General features: G+C 52.8%; 1 protein-coding gene and 1 long non-coding RNA gene across 2 annotated transcripts in view; one reads left to right on the forward strand and one right to left on the reverse strand.

The window, feature by feature from the left end:
* The window catches only part of ANHX (anomalous homeobox), a 128289-nt gene extending 126026 nt beyond the window's left edge, over window positions 1–2263 (reverse strand). The window contains exon 1 of the mRNA XM_086966710.1: window positions 2145–2263. Coding sequence (XP_086822836.1) covers window positions 2145–2260 — 116 coding nt within the window. The 5' untranslated portion in view covers window positions 2261–2263. The remainder of the gene's footprint in view (window positions 1–2144) is intronic.
* The window catches only part of LOC147718380 (uncharacterized), a 212504-nt gene that overhangs the window by 61754 nt on the left and 132758 nt on the right, over window positions 1–17992 (forward strand). The gene's annotated exons all lie outside the window — the stretch shown is intronic.

Consider the following 17992-nt stretch of genomic DNA (forward strand, 5'->3'; position numbering starts at 1 on the left):
ATTGGCTTCCAGTCATTGAGGATGTTCAGGGAGGGTGGGGGGTCCTGCAGGGGGTTGGGTGGGTTGGTCTTTGGGTCGGTTGTTGAAGCTGTTGTGGATGTCTGCAATTTTGTTGTGGAAGAATGATGCTAGTGAGTCGCAGAGGGCTTGAGAGGGGGTGATGTCGTTGGAGTTGGCTGAGGGGTTGGTAAATTCCTTGACGATGTTGAATAATTCCTTGCTGTTGTGGGCGTTGTTATCTAGTCGGTCCTTGAAAGCGGCTTTCTTGGCATTCCGGATCAGTTGGTGGTGTATGCGGGTGGCGTTTTTGAAGGCGTCCTTGGTGCTGGTGGTTGGGTCTTTTTTCCAGGCCTTCTCAAGGGAGCGACAGAGTTTCTTGGATTTCTTAAGATCATCGTTGAACCAGGAGGCCTTCTTGCTGCCTAGTTTGATTTGTCGTTTTTTCAGTGGTGCTAGGATGTCGGCGCTGTTGGATAACCATTGGGTGAGGTTGGTGGCTGCTTGGTTTGGGTTTGAGGAGTGGGCTGGGGGGTTTTGAAGAAGCGATGAGGAGATCTGGTCGATGGTGATTTTGTTCCAGTTTCTTTGCAGAGTGGGTTGGGGGTGGTTGTTGGATGTGGGCTTGTTGTAGGTAAAGTGAACGCAGCTGTGGTCAGTCCAAAGGAGAGCTGTGGTGTGGCTGAAGGAGACATGTTTGCTGGAGGTGAAGATAGGGTCGAGTGTGTGACCTGCGATGTGGGTGGGGGTAGTGACAAGTTGTTTAAGTCCGACTTTGCATGACTTTGATGCTTTTTCATGTTGACTTTTGTTGGACCTTTATTTTTCTTCACAAGTGGCCAGTCCAACATGCACATATTTTTCTGAGGTAAACATCAACATGGCACCACCATCATCTTCACTTTCACTTGATATAAATATAGAAGAACTCTTTGATGATGATTAACCCCTTCGCTGCGGCGGCTATTCCGCCGCAGAGCTAAGGGGGTGGGTCGGCCGCGCGGCGGTTCCGTGCTTGTGACGGAACCGCTCCGTCACGGCTCGCAGGTGAGCTGTGCTTGTGACGGAACGGTTCCGTCACGAACCCGCCCGCCCATTAATTCGTCAGCGCAGGCGCGGAATTCGCGCCGCGCAGGCGCGGCGAGCGGGCCATGATGGAACCGTTCTGTCACAAGCACAGCTCACCCGAGGCTTGTGACGGAACGGTTCCGTCACAAGCATGCAAGGGGTTAAGGTGTCGATCAACTTCATTTGGTATCAATTTCTCTCAATTGGTGTGTTCACTAGGCCTGTCACAAGTTTGTCTTAAGTCTGTCTTAAGTCTGTCCTACTACTTTTGGTATTCACAGAAGGCATTTAGTTGTAGTAAAGTTAGGATTTTGTCTTAAGTTTGACTTAAAACAGACTTAAGACAGTCTTAAGACAGACTTAAGACAAACTTAAGACAGACTTAAGACAAACTTAAGACAAACTTAAGACAAACTTAGGACAGACTTAAGACAGACTTAGGACAAACTTAGGACAGACTTAAGACAAAATCCTAAGTTTACTACTACTAAATGTCTTCTGTGAATACCAAAAATAGTAAGTTTAGGGTTTTGTCTTAAGTTAGTTCTGTGAATTGGGCCCTTAGGGAGGGAACTGACCACCTCAAATGGCAGGGAAGCATGGACATGGTTTAATTAGGAAACACAGGCCAGAGCATTGGTCTTCTTTATTTACTAAAAGTATTTGTCTGGGACACACCTTATTCATAGGTAGCAAAGCACTTATGCATGGATTTTTTAAAATAGAAACACAAGAAAAGGAGAATTTACAAGCCATCAAAACACAATATTTGGTTTTAGAATTAGCATCAGTAAAATTAGCAACAGAATTTAGTTTTTGAAAATAGGTCTGTAGGCCGAAGTGAGAAAGTTCACTTGCCACTCTTTAGTTTGATGGTCGTTGTTGGCTCACGTAAACATGTACTGAGGATCAGTTACTGGAAGAAGACTGACAACAGAAACAAGGGACCCCAAAACACTATACATACCTACATGCAGATATACCTTAGGATAAAAGCAATATTACTTTACATACCACAATAATGTTCCCACTAGGTCAGCAAACACATTCCCCAAACCTCTTTTCGACCACAAAAGTACCTTTTCCTGCAGCGAAACCTCTGCACCGAAGTCAAGAAGGTCACTTGGCGTTTGTCCATGAGGCGGTGGTAGTGGATGTCGTTCCAGAGGTTCAGCAATTCTTCCCTGAACTCCATATTACCACCGCAGTGCTGTAGGAGAAGAGGAGGTTACCACAAGATCCACTGTATCTACTGTAGCCCTGATAGAAATGAGGAGGTTACCACAAGATGCTGCAACAACCACACTGTATCTACTGTAGCCCCAATAGAAAAGAGAAGGTTACCATAAGATACTGCAGCTATTCCACTGTATCTACTGTAGCTCTGATATTAAAGAGGACGTTAACACAAGATGCCGCAACAACCACACTATATCTACGGTAGCCCTGATAGAAAAGAGGAGGTTACCACAAGATCCACTGTATCTACGGTAGCCCTGATAGAAAAGAGGAGGTTACCACAAGAACCACTGTATCGACGGTAGCCCTAATAGAAAAGCGGAGGTTACCAAAAGATGTGTCAACAACCACACTGCATCTACGGTAGCACTGAAAGAAAAGAGGAGGTTACCAGAAGATGCAAATGTGAGAAGTTGGGCTGGCATATGCTGTTCACTATTCTAGTGGGCCCCTTGCACCAGTCCAAACGACCCTTATTGATGGTAGGTTTAAAGACAACCTATATAGAAAGCTATCCTAGTGGTAGGCTTCAGGCAAAGTCTTGAAGGAATGTAAAGCAGCTTCTTTTACCAGTGTATAATCTCATGAATGACCAAATGAAAGGAGAACCACACCAGATATATATATAAAATATATGTACTTATTCTTAACACATCCCTTTAGTCTCTTTATGAGGCTAGAGGCAAAAGTACATTCAGTTAAATTATTTAGCACACAGTAAATTAGTACAATATATGTTGAGCCCTAGGGGCTTACCAAACCATATACTAAGAAAGTGGTATAAGAAACATGACTGACATAGATACAAGGCCTAGAGCCTTTAGAACTGCAGGGGCCACCAGGAACCACCCAAGGTAGTGACACAGGGGACTCAAGGAGACGCGTGCAGTGTCTAAACACAGCCGCAAATCACCATTAACTTCTATGGGGAAAGTCGCGGTTGGAAAATTAAAGATTAAGGACACTTGGAAGAGGACTTTGAGCAAACACGTTCAGAACTAGGCAGTTCTAGAGTCAATACCCACGGGAGCACCGGAGTACTCGATTTACCTCACCCAGGGAAGCCGAGTGCATAGGTGTCTTTGGATGTCGGGTTTCGTTGTCGTTTTCAATGGCGAGCTGCTGCAAAGTGCTGCTGGCGACCAAGTGGAAAGTATCCGGGTAGATCCAAGGGTGGATCGGAGATGTGAAGAAACTGAAAGCAGCGGGGACAGAGTCTGGGTCACTTGCCAGTGACCAGAAAGGCGATGAGAAGATGCCCACCAGTCAGGTGATTTCAGGTGCAGAAGGTGAAGCTTGACTCTTCAGCCACGAGGACCAGAAGGCATCGACGACGAGGAGCTGGATTAGAGCTGTCCCACGATGGATGACGAGTGCTGCAGTGTTGGTATCCGGATTGGAGCCAACATGCCTTGACAACAGCAACCCACGCAGAAAGCAAAGATTGACTATGGTGCTGACCAGCAAGATCTGAGAGACTCACCATTTTGAGGGGAGTCAGGGCACGTCTGGAGCAACCAGGAAAGCCCAAGGAACAGAAGAGTTCCCTTCATGGGGACCCACCAGTCCACAGACCAGGGATCGCAAAGGAGCCTCGAGGGGAAATTGTAGAAGTGAGCCCACAGAACACTCTTGGAGTGTAGGCCCACAATCTTCAGTGCAGATGATGCTCGGAGCTTGGACTACAAGTAGCCCAATGCACAACTTCAGGAAAGCTCGGGAAGACAATGCACTTGCAAATGTCCAGGAGTTCCGCACCACTACCTGTGTTAAGTTCAGTATACTGCAAACTACAAATATTGTTTCCTAATTAGGCCCATAGGTCGTGCCCACCTCTAAGAACCAGCCACAGTTAGTGGTCCTTAATATAACATTTGAACACAGAGTAAGAGAGGCGCATAAATAGAGACGTTTGAACACAATCCTTGGATTAGTCCACGGGCCAGCAAAATCACGATGACAGAGGCATTTTGTTCTTAATGTGGTCGTAATTCCTTTTTATTCATGGTTTGATATTGTACATGCGAATTGTGCAAAACAGCCAACACATTTCGCCCATTCGGGCTTCTTCAGGGCGTAATCAAATCCAAAGATTTCCCTCAAGGGGAAGCCTAGTGTTATGATGAAGCACTATTTCAAAATATGGTCCAAATCTGAACACGTCTATTTCAAAGACTGTTCGTAATGTTCAAGTTTCATAAGAGCCTAACTATAGCGCATTACGACCACATTAAGAACGAAATGCCTCTATCATCGTGATTTTGCTGGTTTGTGGACTATTCCAAGGATTGTGTTTAAACATCTCTATTTATGTGCATCTCTTACTCTGTGTTCTACTATTATAAATACAGCTGGAACCCTACACCACCCAGTGCATATCTATTATAAATACCAGGGGAACTCTACACCGCCGACTACAGTTCTATTACAAATATCGTGGGATCCCTACACCGACCACTACAGTTCATGTCAAGTCAAGTAAAACTTTATTCGATTGCTACCACAGACAATCATAACAGCACGTAAAACACACAGTTCATTACATAAACAAGAGTTAAAAATGATCAAATATGCAATTTGTTGGACAGGCCACATGAAGGGCCGCTCTTCCCGGCTCAACCAGGCCCGAGCCCGGTCACGCTAGTACCACACACCACCATTACACGTCCTCCGTCCCCTCAGGGACCCCTGCCCTCGAGCATGTCAACCTCGTGGGTCCGATCCACTGCCAGCCTACGCGCCCATCCTGGGGCGCCATCTTGGACACCCCACCACGTGGCCACCTGGCCCCCGGCCGAACTCAACCATGGGCCTGGCCAGGCCTCAGACATCCCGGCACCACCATCCACCCAGGAGGCGAGCGGGCTACTTGGCAAGTCAATAGGAGAAAGAGGTGTCAATGGCTCTCCCCCGCCAAGTGCCGCTCGCCCATCGCCTCCCCGGGCACTGGCTCCACCCCCCTGCTGGGTGTCTGGGCCCCCTCATCCCGGACCTCCCGACCTCCAAGTGCGAAGGTCCGGACATCAAAGCACTCCAGCCCTATAACTGGGGCAGCTCCAGAGCAGGAAGGCAGTTGTATCTTGGAGTCGAGAGACGTAAAGAGGAACTCATCCTGGACGGACTACTGGCACTGCCGTAGCTCTGTCCTGTGCACCATCGTCCTGCCTGTTGGCGCTGCCACAGCCGTCGTAACCTTCATCCTTCATCGTCGTCGGGATCTGCTGGCGTGGCCGCGGACCGTTGTAACCGTCATCTTTCACCGGGACCTGCAGGCTCCGCCGCGGACCGTCATCCTTCCTTCGTCCATCTCGGGACCTGCTTGGCTCCTCCACGGCCCGATCATCTAGAACGCCGAGCTCGAGGATTGAGAGCTATTTTGTACTCATTTGTAACTAAAGACTGTCCCGCTACCCCTCTCCTCAACCAAAGACTAGAATCGAGGGGACCCCTGAGTCCAGACCTCCTTGTATCATACCAACGTAACCTAAGAATTGCATATAAAGTCTCGTTAACCTTCAGTCTTGTGTGGCATCCGTCTGTGGGGGGGAAGTTACTTGTCTGTACAGTCGTTGGAGACGGCTCTCCCTGGAGACCTCTCCCCGTAATCTCGGCCGACCCTCCCGGTCCGTCTAACATTGGTGGCCAGCGGCGCGATCCGAATCACCGCATAACGTACAGAGAGTAGCTCACCCCACAACGAACCACAATGACAACTAAAGAAAGCGGATCAACTGAGAAGTTCCAAATGGAAAAACTAGAGGAGTACAGCCATCGTGAACTAAAGCAGTTCTGCATCGACCTAGGTATCGCTACCACCGGACTAAGCACCAAGGACGATTTTAAGCATGCCCTAGAATCTTGGGCAGAGACCGGGGATGCCGAAGCCCCTGAGCAAAGCACCACAAAAAAAACCAACACGGCCCCTGAAGAGCAAAGAACCGGTCTCTCGCAAGACGAGATCCAAGAAAGAGAAAAAACCCGACTACACGAACTAGAAATGGCCCGACTCAAAATGGACATAGAACTCAAGTTAGCCGAACAAAAAATCAACTTAGAGCACCTACGTCTCCGAGAAGAGAGAGAGGAGAAACAGAGACAAAGGGAGCTCGAGGAAAAGAAACTGGCGTACGAGCACGAACGGAACCTAGCCGAGATCAACCTGCGCAAGCAAAATAAAGAGTTAGGGGTGCCCGAGAGACCACACACCCCAGGGACCACGGAGAAAAAAGTACACATCCCCAAGGATGTTGTCCGAGAATATTTCCGAGAGGACGACATCCAGCAATGGTTTAAGGCCTATGAAATCGCTATGACTGCGCACCGGATCGATAGGAACGATTGGGGAGCCGGCCTATGGGGCAGATTCCTCAATGAGGGCCGCGATACCCTGTTACAGCTCCCAGACCACCAGATGACCTCCTACGACCATATGAAAGCGGCCCTCCTCACCCGCTATGGCCTCACGCCCGAGATGTACCGGCAGAGGTTCCGAGACTGCACACGCATCCCGGGTACCACTTGGGTGGACTATGTAACGTACTTTAGCCGAGCTTTCGAAGGCTGGATCAGAGGAAACAACGTCACGACCTACGAGCAGCTGTTCAATCTGATGGTGTGGGAGCATCTGTCCAACAATTGCTTCATTGAACTACGCCAACACCTCCTCGACAGCAAGTTAACCGATCCCCGGCAGCTCGCAGCCGAAGCTGACCGGTGGGAGATCACCAGAGTGGGCCGGAATGGGTCCTACGAGCAGAACAGGAACAACCATGGTCACCACCGACCCAGAGGAGGAGGAGGGGGCCAAGGACGAGGAAGAGACAACACTCCGGCCGCCCCCGCTACCAGCACCACCCCCCCGGCCAACCGGGGCAGCACCCCGGCGCGACCAGGGTACAGAGCCAATGTCACGTGTCACCGATGCCAACGGGTCGGCCACTATGCCAACGACCCAAGCTGCCCACAGTATCAGAGTCCAAAACCCCGCCAAGTGGCCGCCGTGGCCCTAGGGGAAGAACAGATCTCCGAGGAACAAGAAACAGACGAGCAAGAGTATCAAGAGTGGGAGCCAGCCGCCATGACTCTCGCGTGATTAGGGGGAAGAGACATGGTCCCGCGGGTCCCCCTACCCGCTAACACCCAGAAGTACAGCCAATGGGTGAGCATCAATGGACAACGGGCCGAAGCCCTTCGGGACACCGGGGCCAGTGTGACAGCCGTCCGCTGTCACCTAGTGACCCCAGAACAATATCTACCGAACATTCTCTGCCCTGTGCGATCAGCCGACAACTCGGAAAGTCTGTGTCGGATGGCCTGCGTCCCCTTTGAGTGGGGAGGGGTCTCCGGCATGTTGAAGGTGACGGTCCGAGACGACGCCCCCGTGGACTGTCTCCTCGGAAATGACCTGGAGAGCTCCCCGTGGGCAGCCGTGGAGCGCAAAGAACACTTGGGGATGTTGGGCGTCCCGGACTGGGCGTGCGTCACCACCCGGTCCATGGCCGCCCGTGCCAACCATCCCCCGGAAGAACCAGAATGGCCGGCGCCACCGCCTCCGGTCGCCCCAGCCGAGACCACCGACCATGACACCCCCCTCGAACCTGCTCAACCTTCCGACCTCGCTAACCTTGACCAGTGGGCCCAAGAGGGGGGGCCCACACAAGAACAATTTCGCCAGGAACAGAAGACCTGTCCCTCCCTCGAGGGACTCCGCCAGCAAGCGCTCGCCCAAAGCGCAGGAGATACCTCCGGAACTCATTGGGTCTACTGGGACAATGATCTGTTGTACAGCGAGCAAAGAATCGCCGAGCTGGGGGCCAACCGAGTACTAGTAGTGCCCCTCCGCTTTAGAGCCTTCCTGCTGAACCTGGCCCACGATGTTCCCCTGGCAGGACACCTGGGACAAGATAAAACCTACAGTCGCCTAGTGACCCACTTCTTCTGGCCCAAAATGAGAAACGATGTGCACCAGCATTGCCGATCTTGCCCCACGTGCCAAGCCAGTGGGAAGAGCGGCCGCAAACTAAAGGCCCCCTTGCAACCTTTTCCAGTAGTCACGACCCCATTTGAGAGGGTCGGAATAGACATTGTGGGCCCCCTGGACCCGCGTACAAAACAAGGCCATCGCTTCATTCTGGTGCTAGTGGACCACGCCACCCGCTACCCTGAGGCTGTTCCTCTCCGGACCGTGACAGCCCCAGTGGTCGACCGGGCCCTGATGGGGATCTTCTCCCGTGTGGGGTTCCCCCGAGAGGTCGTCAGCGACCGAGGCACAAACTTTATCTCTAAATACATGAAATCCCTCTGGCAACAGTGTGGGGTCACCTACAGATTCACGACCCCCTATCACCCCCAAGGGAACGGACTTGTTGAGCGGTTCAACCGCACGCTAAAAGGGATGATCGGGGGATTGGAAGAGCCCCTCCGTCGCCAGTGGGATGTGCTGCTGCCGTGCCTCCTCTTCGCTTACCGAGAGGTCCCACAGAAATCCCTAGGCTTCAGCCCATTTGAACTGCTATACGGGCACCCAGTGCGGGGGCCGCTCAGCCTGATCAAAGAAGGCTGGGAGATGCCTCCGGCCAAGAACCCTCCAGATGTCTTCCGGTACCTCCTCACCCTCCGAAACCAGTCCCGGCGGTTCAGAGACCTAGCAAAAGCCAACCTAGAGGCCAGTCAAGAGGACATGAAAAAATGGTATGACCAGAACGCCTCATCCATCGAATTCGAACCAGGGCAACAAGTATGGGTAATGTCCCCCACGGAGCCATGCGCTCTCCAAGACAAATGGACAGGGCCCTTCAAGGTAATCGAGCGCAAGGGACCTGCCACCTATCTGATCGATATGGAGTCCTCCCGGAACCCACTCCGAGTCCTCCACACCAACAGACTGAAACCCCACTTTGCACGAACAGAGCTCAGCCTACTGATGGCCACAGACAATGGGGTTGAAGACGACTCCGAGCCTCTCCCCGACCTCCTGCGGACCCAGGAGCAAGACGGCTCCGTGGATGGGGTCCGACTCTCGGAGACCCTCACCAGAGAACAACGCCAAGAGTGCCAAGCCCTCCTGTCACAGTTCGCCAGTCTGTTCTCCCTCACCCCAGGTGTCACTTCCTGGTGTGTGCACGATGTGGACACCGGAGACAGCCCTCCCATCCGCCACCGGGCCTACCGCGTACCTGATCGGGTACGGGCCTGCATCCAGGCGGAGGTGGCCAAGATGCTCACGCTCGGGGTCATCGAGCCCTCAGACAGTCCATGGGCCAGCCCGGTCGTACTGGTCCCCAAAGCAGCCGCCCCCGGAACCACACCAGAACTACGGTTCTGCGTCGACTACCGGGGCCTGAATGAAGTCACCAGAACAGACGCACATCCCATCCCCCGGGCGGATGAACTGGTCGACCGAATGGGAGCTGCCCGCTACCTCAGCATCTTCGACCTGACAGCAGGTTATTGGCAGATCAGCCTCACACCCCGAGCACAAGAACGTTCTGCCTTCTCCACCCCCGATGGCCACTACCATTTTACGGTCATGCCCTTCGGCATGAAGAATGCCCCAGCGACTTTCCAACGGCTCGTCAATCAGGTCCTGGCAGGGCTCGAAGGGTTCAGCGCCGCCTACCTAGACGACATCGCTGTGTACAGTCACCATTGGACCGAGCACCTCCACCACCTCCGAGCAGTGCTGCAAGCCCTTCAGCGAGCTGGCCTCACGATCAAGGCCAGCAAGTGTCAAATTGGACAAGGATCTGTGACCTACCTCGGACACCAGGTGGGAAGCGGCCTAGTGGCCCCTCTACAGTTGAAAATTGCCGCCATCCAGAACTGGCAGCCCCCTATCACCCAAACCGAGGTACGAGCCTTCCTGGGCCTCACGGGCTATTACCGAAGGTTCGTGAAAGACTATGGTACCATAGCGGGGCCTCTCACAGAACTCACGTCAAAGAATCAGCCCAAGAAAGTGAACTGGACCCCAGAGTGTCAAACGGCATTCGAACAGTTGAAGGCCGCCATGTGTTCCGCTCCTGTGCTCCAGGCTCCAGACTACAGCCGGGAGTTCGTCGTCCAGACGGACGCCTCCGACCAGGGCATTGGGGCGGTCCTGTCACAAGTGAACACCGAAGGCCTTGATCAACCGGTGGCCTTCATCAGCCGGAGACTCCTACCACGGGAGCAACGCTGGAGCACCATAGAGAGGGAAGCCTTCGCTGTGGTATGGGCCCTCAAGAAGCTCCGGCCCTACCTTTTTGGCACCCACTTTCGGGTGCAGACCGACCACCGACCCCTGCAGTGGCTGATGCATATGCGGGGGGAAAACCCAAAGTTGCTACGCTGGTCCATCTCCTTGCAAGGTATGGACTTCACAGTCGAACACCGGCCTGGGCCAGATCACGCCAACGCGGATGGCCTGTCCCGGTTTTTCCGCCTCGACGAGGAGAGTCCCCAAGAGGATGGGTAACTCTCCCCGCCTTCAGCTGGGGGGGACGCATGTTGGACAGGCCACATGAAGGGCCGCTCTTCCCGGCTCAACCAGGCCCGAGCCCGGTCACGCTAGTACCACACACCACCATTACACGTCCTCCGTCCCCTCAGGGACCCCTGCCCTCGAGCATGTCAACCTCGTGGGTCCGATCCACTGCCAGCCTACGCGCCCATCCTGGGGCGCCATCTTGGACACCCCACCACGTGGCCACCTGGCCCCCGGCCGAACTCAACCATGGGCCTGGCCAGGCCTCAGACATCCCGGCACCACCATCCACCCAGGAGGCGAGCGGGCTACTTGGCAAGTCAATAGGAGAAAGAGGTGTCAATGGCTCTCCCCCGCCAAGTGCCGCTCGCCCATCGCCTCCCCGGGCACTGGCTCCACCCCCCTGCTGGGTGTCTGGGCCCCCTCATCCCGGACCTCCCGACCTCCAAGTGCGAAGGTCCGGACATCAAAGCACTCCAGCCCTATAACTGGGGCAGCTCCAGAGCAGGAAGGCAGTTGTATCTTGGAGTCGAGAGACGTAAAGAGGAACTCATCCTGGACGGACTACTGGCGCTGCCGTAGCTCTGTCCTGTGCACCATCGTCCTGCCTGTTGGCGCTGCCACAGCCGTCGTAACCTTCATCCTTCATCGTCGTCGGGATCTGCTGGCGTGGCCGCGGACCGTTGTAACCGTCATCTTTCACCGGGACCTGCAGGCTCCGCCGCGGACCGTCATCCTTCCTTCGTCCATCTCGGGACCTGCTTGGCTCCTCCACGGCCCGATCATCTAGAACGCCGAGCTCGAGGATTGAGAGCTATTTTGTACTCATTTGTAACTAAAGACTGTCCCGCTACCCCTCTCCTCAACCAAAGACTAGAATCGAGGGGACCCCTGAGTCCAGACCTCCTTGTATCATACCAACGTAACCTAAGAATTGCATATAAAGTCTCGTTAACCTTCAGTCTTGTGTGGCATCCGTCTGTGGGGGGGGAAGTTACTTGTCTGTACAGTCGTTGGAGACGGCTCTCCCTGGAGACCTCTCCCCGTAATCTCGGCCGACCCTCCCGGTCCGTCTAACACAATTAATGATAAATATGGTGAGATCCCTACACCGACCACTCTAGTTCTATTATAAATACCATGGGATCAACACACCGCCCACTGCAGTTCTATTATAAATACCGAGGAATCCCTACACCACCCATTGCAGTTCTATTATAGATACCGCGGAATTCCTACGCCGCCCACAACAGTTTTTAGGGCTCGGCCTACGTCCCACGAAGTGGGCGTGGCTTAAGAGTCATTTTCTGAGGGCTGTGAAATTCGTACCTAACAGATTCCTGAATGCTCGTTATTTTTGCATGTTTTTTTGGCAGCTGCATGGCAATTGGGCCTCGCATGCCTGTCTTTTAAGAAGACAGCACACAATAGGCCACAGGCGGGAGAGTTGCTCCGCCTCGTGCATATTCCGTGCGGACACGAGCAGCAGAAGGCCATATTTCTTCAATTACCAGCTGTCATGGCTCGCGGTAATTGAAGACAAATGCTGGACGCGCGTGCACCATTGTTTGCTGTCTGCTCTACGAAGCCTCGTTTTCTCTGCTGTGTGTGTTGTGCGCATGCCGCCTCCCGGTCAAAGCTTGACTTCAGTATGACATTCTGACCCTCACAGAATGAACCTCCCCACTGTCTTTGCTACTTCTTGTACGTTGTAAACTCACAATTGTCACTATTGCCTCAGGTATTGTAACTTTTGCATCTGTAATTTGTTCACTTGTAATGTTCTCTTATATCAGCTCTGTTGCTTTTGTGGAGCGCTCTGTCACCTTCGGGTAAAGTCTGCACTATATAAAATAGCATAAATAAATCCACAGACTTCGCACCTCCCCTCCCTGTAATCTCATCACCTATGCTGCCACCAATGCTAGCTGCCTGCTAACTGACTAGCTAACTGCAAAAAGTGCATGCCACTGCCAAGCATAAATGACCACGCACATGCCACTTTCAAGCTCGCGTGACCACATGCACACTACAACACCGAAATACCCACAACAGTCACTGGCGACCACTCAGAAACTTGACATTTATTGCTGACTATTTATTCAGAAAGTCGTGGTGTGCAATAGAATCATAATACTTGGATTCGTATAGTGCTAAAGACTCGTGCGGGTCTCCAGGCGCTGTGAGATGAAATGATTTGCCAGAATCACAGGAGTTCAGCCGATGCCGAAACTCGAACCTGGACCCCCCAGTCCAAAGTCGGCTGCTCTGACAGTTACGCCACACCCCTTAAAGACAGTTTGGGCATGACACGTCATCAGGCGCTTGGAGTGCACTGCAGACCCGCCCCTTCCAGGCACCTCGGGCTGCTGTGGTTTCCTGCCCCTTGTGTGGTTCTCGCTATTTTATGTGTTTGTCTCTTCGGGTGATGCTGACAGACAGACAGACCGTGCTGCCTCCTGACACACTTCGGTTTTGCTTCTTCCTCAAGACGCCGCAGCCCCCCCCTCCGGTGTTCCTGATGTTGAGTTGAGAGGGATAGAAGGTGCTCCGATGTCTGGAGCAAGTGTTCAAAATCCGTCCTGAGGTGAATACGCTGCAATGCTGCTCTGTGATACTCTGGGCAACGTTCAGGTTTATACGTCAACTGTCTTGTTTCTGATTTCACTAATGGTTCAGGTTTAAAAACAGTCCGATAAATAAGTACTTCCCAATGCATTGATATAATGTGACATATTAATGTCACAGCTTCTACATGTTAATGAAATGCACTTTTTAGTGCAGAGTGTGAGTGAGTGCAGAGTGTGAGTGAGTGTAGAGTGAGAATGAGTGCAGAATGAGGGCAGAGTGTGAGTGATTGCAGAGTGTGAGTGAGTGCAGAGTGTGAGTAAGTGCAGAGTGAGTGCAGAATGAGTGCAGTGGGAGTGAGTGCAGAGTGAGAGTGAGTGCAGAATGAGTGCAGAGTGTGAGTAAGTGCAGAATGAGTGCAGAGTGTGAGTGAGTGCAGAATGAGTGCAGAGTGTGAGTAAGTGCAGAGTGAGTGCAGAATGAGTGCAGTGTGAGTGAGTGCAGAATGAGTGCAGAGTGTGAGTGAGTGCAGAGTGAGAGTGAGTGCAGAATGAGTGGAGTGAGTAAGTGCAGAATGAGTGCAGAGTGTGAGTGAGTGCAGAGTGTGAGTGAGTGCAGAGTGTGAGTAAGTGCAGAGTGAGTGCAGAATTAGTGCAGAGTGTGAGTGAGTGCAGAGAGAGAGAGTGCAGTGAGTGCAGAATGAGCGCAAGTGAGTGCAGAGTGAGAGTGAGTGCAGAGTGAGAGTGAGTGTGAGTGCAGAGTGAGTGTAAGTGCAGAGAGTGCAGTGAGTGAGTGCAGAGAGAGTGCATGCAGAGAGAGTGCAGAGTGCAGAGAGAGTGCAGAGAGAGTGCAGAGAGTGAGTGCAGAGTGCAGAGAGAGTGCAGAGAGAGTGAGTGCAGAGAGTTCAGAGAGAGTAAGTGCAGAGAGAGTGAGTGCAGAGAGAGTGCAGAGTGAGTGAGCACAGAGTGAGTGCAGAGTGCAGAGAGAGTGCAGAGAGAGTGAGTGCAGAGAGTTCAGAGAGAGTAAGTGCAGAGAGAGTGAGTGCAGAGAGAGAGAGTGCAGAGAGAGTGCTGAATGAGTGCAGTGTGTGAGTGAGTGCAGAGTGTGAGTGAGTGCAGAATGAGTGCAGAGTGTGAGCAAGGTCAGAGTGAGTGTGAGTGCAGAGTCTGTGTGAGTGCAGTGTGTGAGTGCAGTGTGTGAGTGCAGAGTGTGAGTGCAGTGTGTGTGTGAGTGCAGTGTGTGTGAGTGCAGAGTGAGAGTGAGTGCAGAGAGAGTGCAGAGAGAGTGCAGAGTGAGTGCAGAGTGAGTGGGAGTGCAGAATGAGTGCAGAGTGTGAGTGCAGAGTGTGAGTGAGTGCAGAATGAGTGCAGAGTGTGAGTAAGTGCAGAGTGAGTATGAGTGCAGAGTGTGTGTGAGTGCAGTGTGTGAGTGCAGAGTGTGTGTGAGTGCAGAGTGTGTGAGTGCAGAGTGTGAGTGCAGACTGTGAGTGCAGAGTAAGAGTGAGTGCAGAGTGTGAGTAAGTGCAGAATGAGTGCAGAGTGTGAGTAAGTGCAGAGTGAGTGCAGAATGAGTGCAGTGTGAGTGAGTGCAGAGTGAGTGCAGAATGAGTGCAGAGTGTGAGTGAGTGCAGAGTGAGTGCAGAATGAGTGCAGAGTGTGAATGAGTGCAGAGTGAAAGGTGCAGTGAGTGCAGAATGAGCGCAAGTGAGTGCAGAGTGAGAGTGAGTGCAGAGTGAGAGTGAGTAGTGAGAGTGAGTGCAGAGTGATAGTGAGTGCAGAGTGAGAGTGAGTGCAGAGTGTGTGTGAGTGCAGTGTGTGAGTGCAGAGTGTGTGTGAGTGCAGAGTGTGTGAGTGCAGAGTGTGAGTGCAGACTGTGAGTGCAGAGTAAGAGTGAGTGCAGAGTGAGTGCAGATTGTGAGTGAGTGCAGAATGAGTGCAGAGTGTGAGTAAGTGCAGAGTGAGTGCAGAGTGAGTGCAGAATGAGTGCAGTGTGAGTGAGTGCAGAGTGAGTGCAGAATGAGTGCAGAGTGTGAGTGAGTGCAGAGTGAGTGCAGAATGAGTGCAGAGTGACAGTGAGTGCAGAGTGAGAGTGAGTAGAGTGAGAGTGAGAGTGAGTGCAGAGTGATAGTGAGTGCAGAGTGAGAGTGAGCGCAGAGTGAGTGTGAGTGCAGATTGAGTGTGAGTGCAGATTGAGTGTGAGTGCAGAGTGTGAGTGCAGAGAGAGTGCAGAGAGAGTGCAGAGTGGGTGCAGAGAGAGTTCAGAGTGAGTGCAGATTGAGAGAGTGCAGAGTGAGAGAGTGCAGAGTGAGTGAGTGCAGAGTGAGTGAGTGCAGAGAGAGTGCGTGCAGAGAAAGTGCAGAGTGAGTGAGTGCAGAGATTGCAGAGATAGCGCAGAGAGATTGAGTGCAGAGAGAGTGCAGAGTGAGTGCAGAGAGAGTGCAGAGAGAGTGAGTGCAGAGAGAGTGCAGAGTGCAGAGAGAGTGAGTGCAGAGAGAGTGAGTGCAGAGAGAGTGCAGAGTGAGTGAGTGCAAAGAGAGTGCAGAGACGGTGCAGAGAGTGCAGAGAGAGTGCAGAATGAGTGCAGAGTGTGAGTGAGTGCAGAGTGTGAGTGAGTGCAGAATGAGTGCGAGTAAATGCAGAGTGAGTGTGAGTGCAGAGTGTGTGAGTGCAGTGTGTGAGTGCAGAGTGTGAGTGCAGAGTGTGAGTGCAGAGTGTGAGTGCAGAGTGTGAGAGAGTGCAGAGTGATAGTGAGTGCAGAGAGAGTGCAGAGAGTGCAGAGTGAGTGAGTGCAGAGTGAGTGGGAGTGCAGAATTAGTGCAGAGTGTGAGTAAGTGCAGAGTGAGTGAATGAGTGCAGTGTGAGTGAGTGCAGAGTGTGAGTGAGTGCAGAATGAGTGCAGAGTGTGAGTAAGTGCAGAGTGAGTGTGAGTGCACAGTGTGTGTGAGTGCAGTGTGTGAGTGCAGAGTGTGTGTGAGTGCAGAGTGTGTGAGTGCAGAGTGTGTGAGTGCAGAGTGTGGGTGCAGAGTGTGAGTGCAGAGTAAGAGTGAGTGTAGAGTGAGTGCAGAGTGAGTGCAGTGAGTGGAGTGTGAGTGTGAATGCAGAGTGAGTGCAGAGTGAGTGAGTTCAGAGTGAGTGTGAGTGCAGTGTGAGTGCAGAGTGAGTGAGTGCAGAGTGAGTGAGTGCAGAGTGTGTGCAGAGTGAGTGCAGAGTGTGTGCAGAGTGAGTGCAGAGTAAGTGTGAGTGCAGAGTGAGTGTGAGTGCAGAGTGAGTGCAGAGTGAGTGTAAGTGCAGAGTGAATGTGAGTGCAGAGTGAGTGCAGAGTGAGTGAGTGCAGAGTCAGTGCAGAGTCAGTGTGTGCAGAGTGAGTGTGTGCAGAGTGAGTGCAGAGTGAGTGTGAGTGCGAGTACAGAGTGAGTGTGAGTTTGACTGCAGAGTGAGTGTGAGTGTAGAGTGAGTGTAGAGTGAGTGTGAGTGCAGAGTGTGAGTGCAGAGTTTTGGACTTGGCCCGTCTGGCAGGTCCGCCCCTGAAGTTTTTATGGTAGATGTAACCTGGGGATGGTGATTCCCCCTCTGAGTGCGTGTGAAGAGAGAGCGACCTACCCTTCCATAGGAATACATGGGGAATGGATGTGTCCTCGGTAGTTCCCGATGCGTAGGGTGTGCAGGGTCAAGTCTGGTATGTATGAACTCGTGAGATTGAATGCTGCGCGACGGTATATGTGGTATGAGTGTGTCTAGTGTAGAAGTCCCCCTTTTGGAAGTTGGCATATTTGTGGAATGTGTGCCTGGCGTATGATTGGACGAGGCTGGCTGGTGAGCCTGGCTCCCAGGATCTGGGAGGGTCTGCCCCGGTGGTGAATGGAGTATTTAGCATGCTGATGTGAGGGGAGGAGTGAGCCTGGGTCTGCTTGTGGATTGACTGTCTGGGTTGAGTGTCATGAATGAGGCTGGGTTTTCCCCAGACAATGCTGGCTCCACCCCCTGGGGTGCGGCTGATGTTCCTAGCCTGGCCAGTGTAAAGAATCCCCCCATAACCAGTTCCAGCTGGTTCTCCCCCTGCCTGCCCCTTCAGACCAAGAATGTGTGTATAAAAAGGGTGCTGTGACACTCTGGGGTTGTTCTTGTTCCCAACTTGAATCTACCAGGGGCTGCTGCTGCTGCTTGGGCTCAGGGGTGGCTTGCCTCCCTGGGCCCTGCCCTGCTCCTGGACTTCGGATGGCCTTTCCCCCCTAGGAGCTGCTGTGCTCCACCCGAGGTCCTGGACTCTGATGGAACTTTTGCTGCTTCCTGTGCCTCTAGCGCTTGGGAGCGCCTTGCCCTGCTTATAGCGCTTGGAGCGCTCTGTTTTCACTGGGTGCGCTGGGAACGCTGTTCTGACTGAGCCGGTGCCCACCCGGTATTTGCCCCGTGTTTGGGAACATTCCTGAGCCTCAGCGAGTGCCTGCCTCGCTTTACTTCCTGCCTTTGTTGCCCTACGAGGGAGCCTACTCCTCATCGATTTCCCCCCGAGTTCACCGCCGCCGCCCGGGACCCTAGTGACGTCATCCCCGGGCCGCGCTGGTATTGGTTGCCGGCCCGGGATTCCTCAGCGTCATTCCCCCCTGGCCGCGCCGTGATTGGCTGCCGGCCCAAGAGAAGGAGGAGGCCGGCCGATGGA

This window comes from Lissotriton vulgaris, chromosome 4_1, assembly GCF_964263255.1.
Source record: "Lissotriton vulgaris chromosome 4_1, aLisVul1.2, whole genome shotgun sequence".
NCBI lineage: Eukaryota > Metazoa > Chordata > Amphibia > Caudata > Salamandridae > Lissotriton > Lissotriton vulgaris.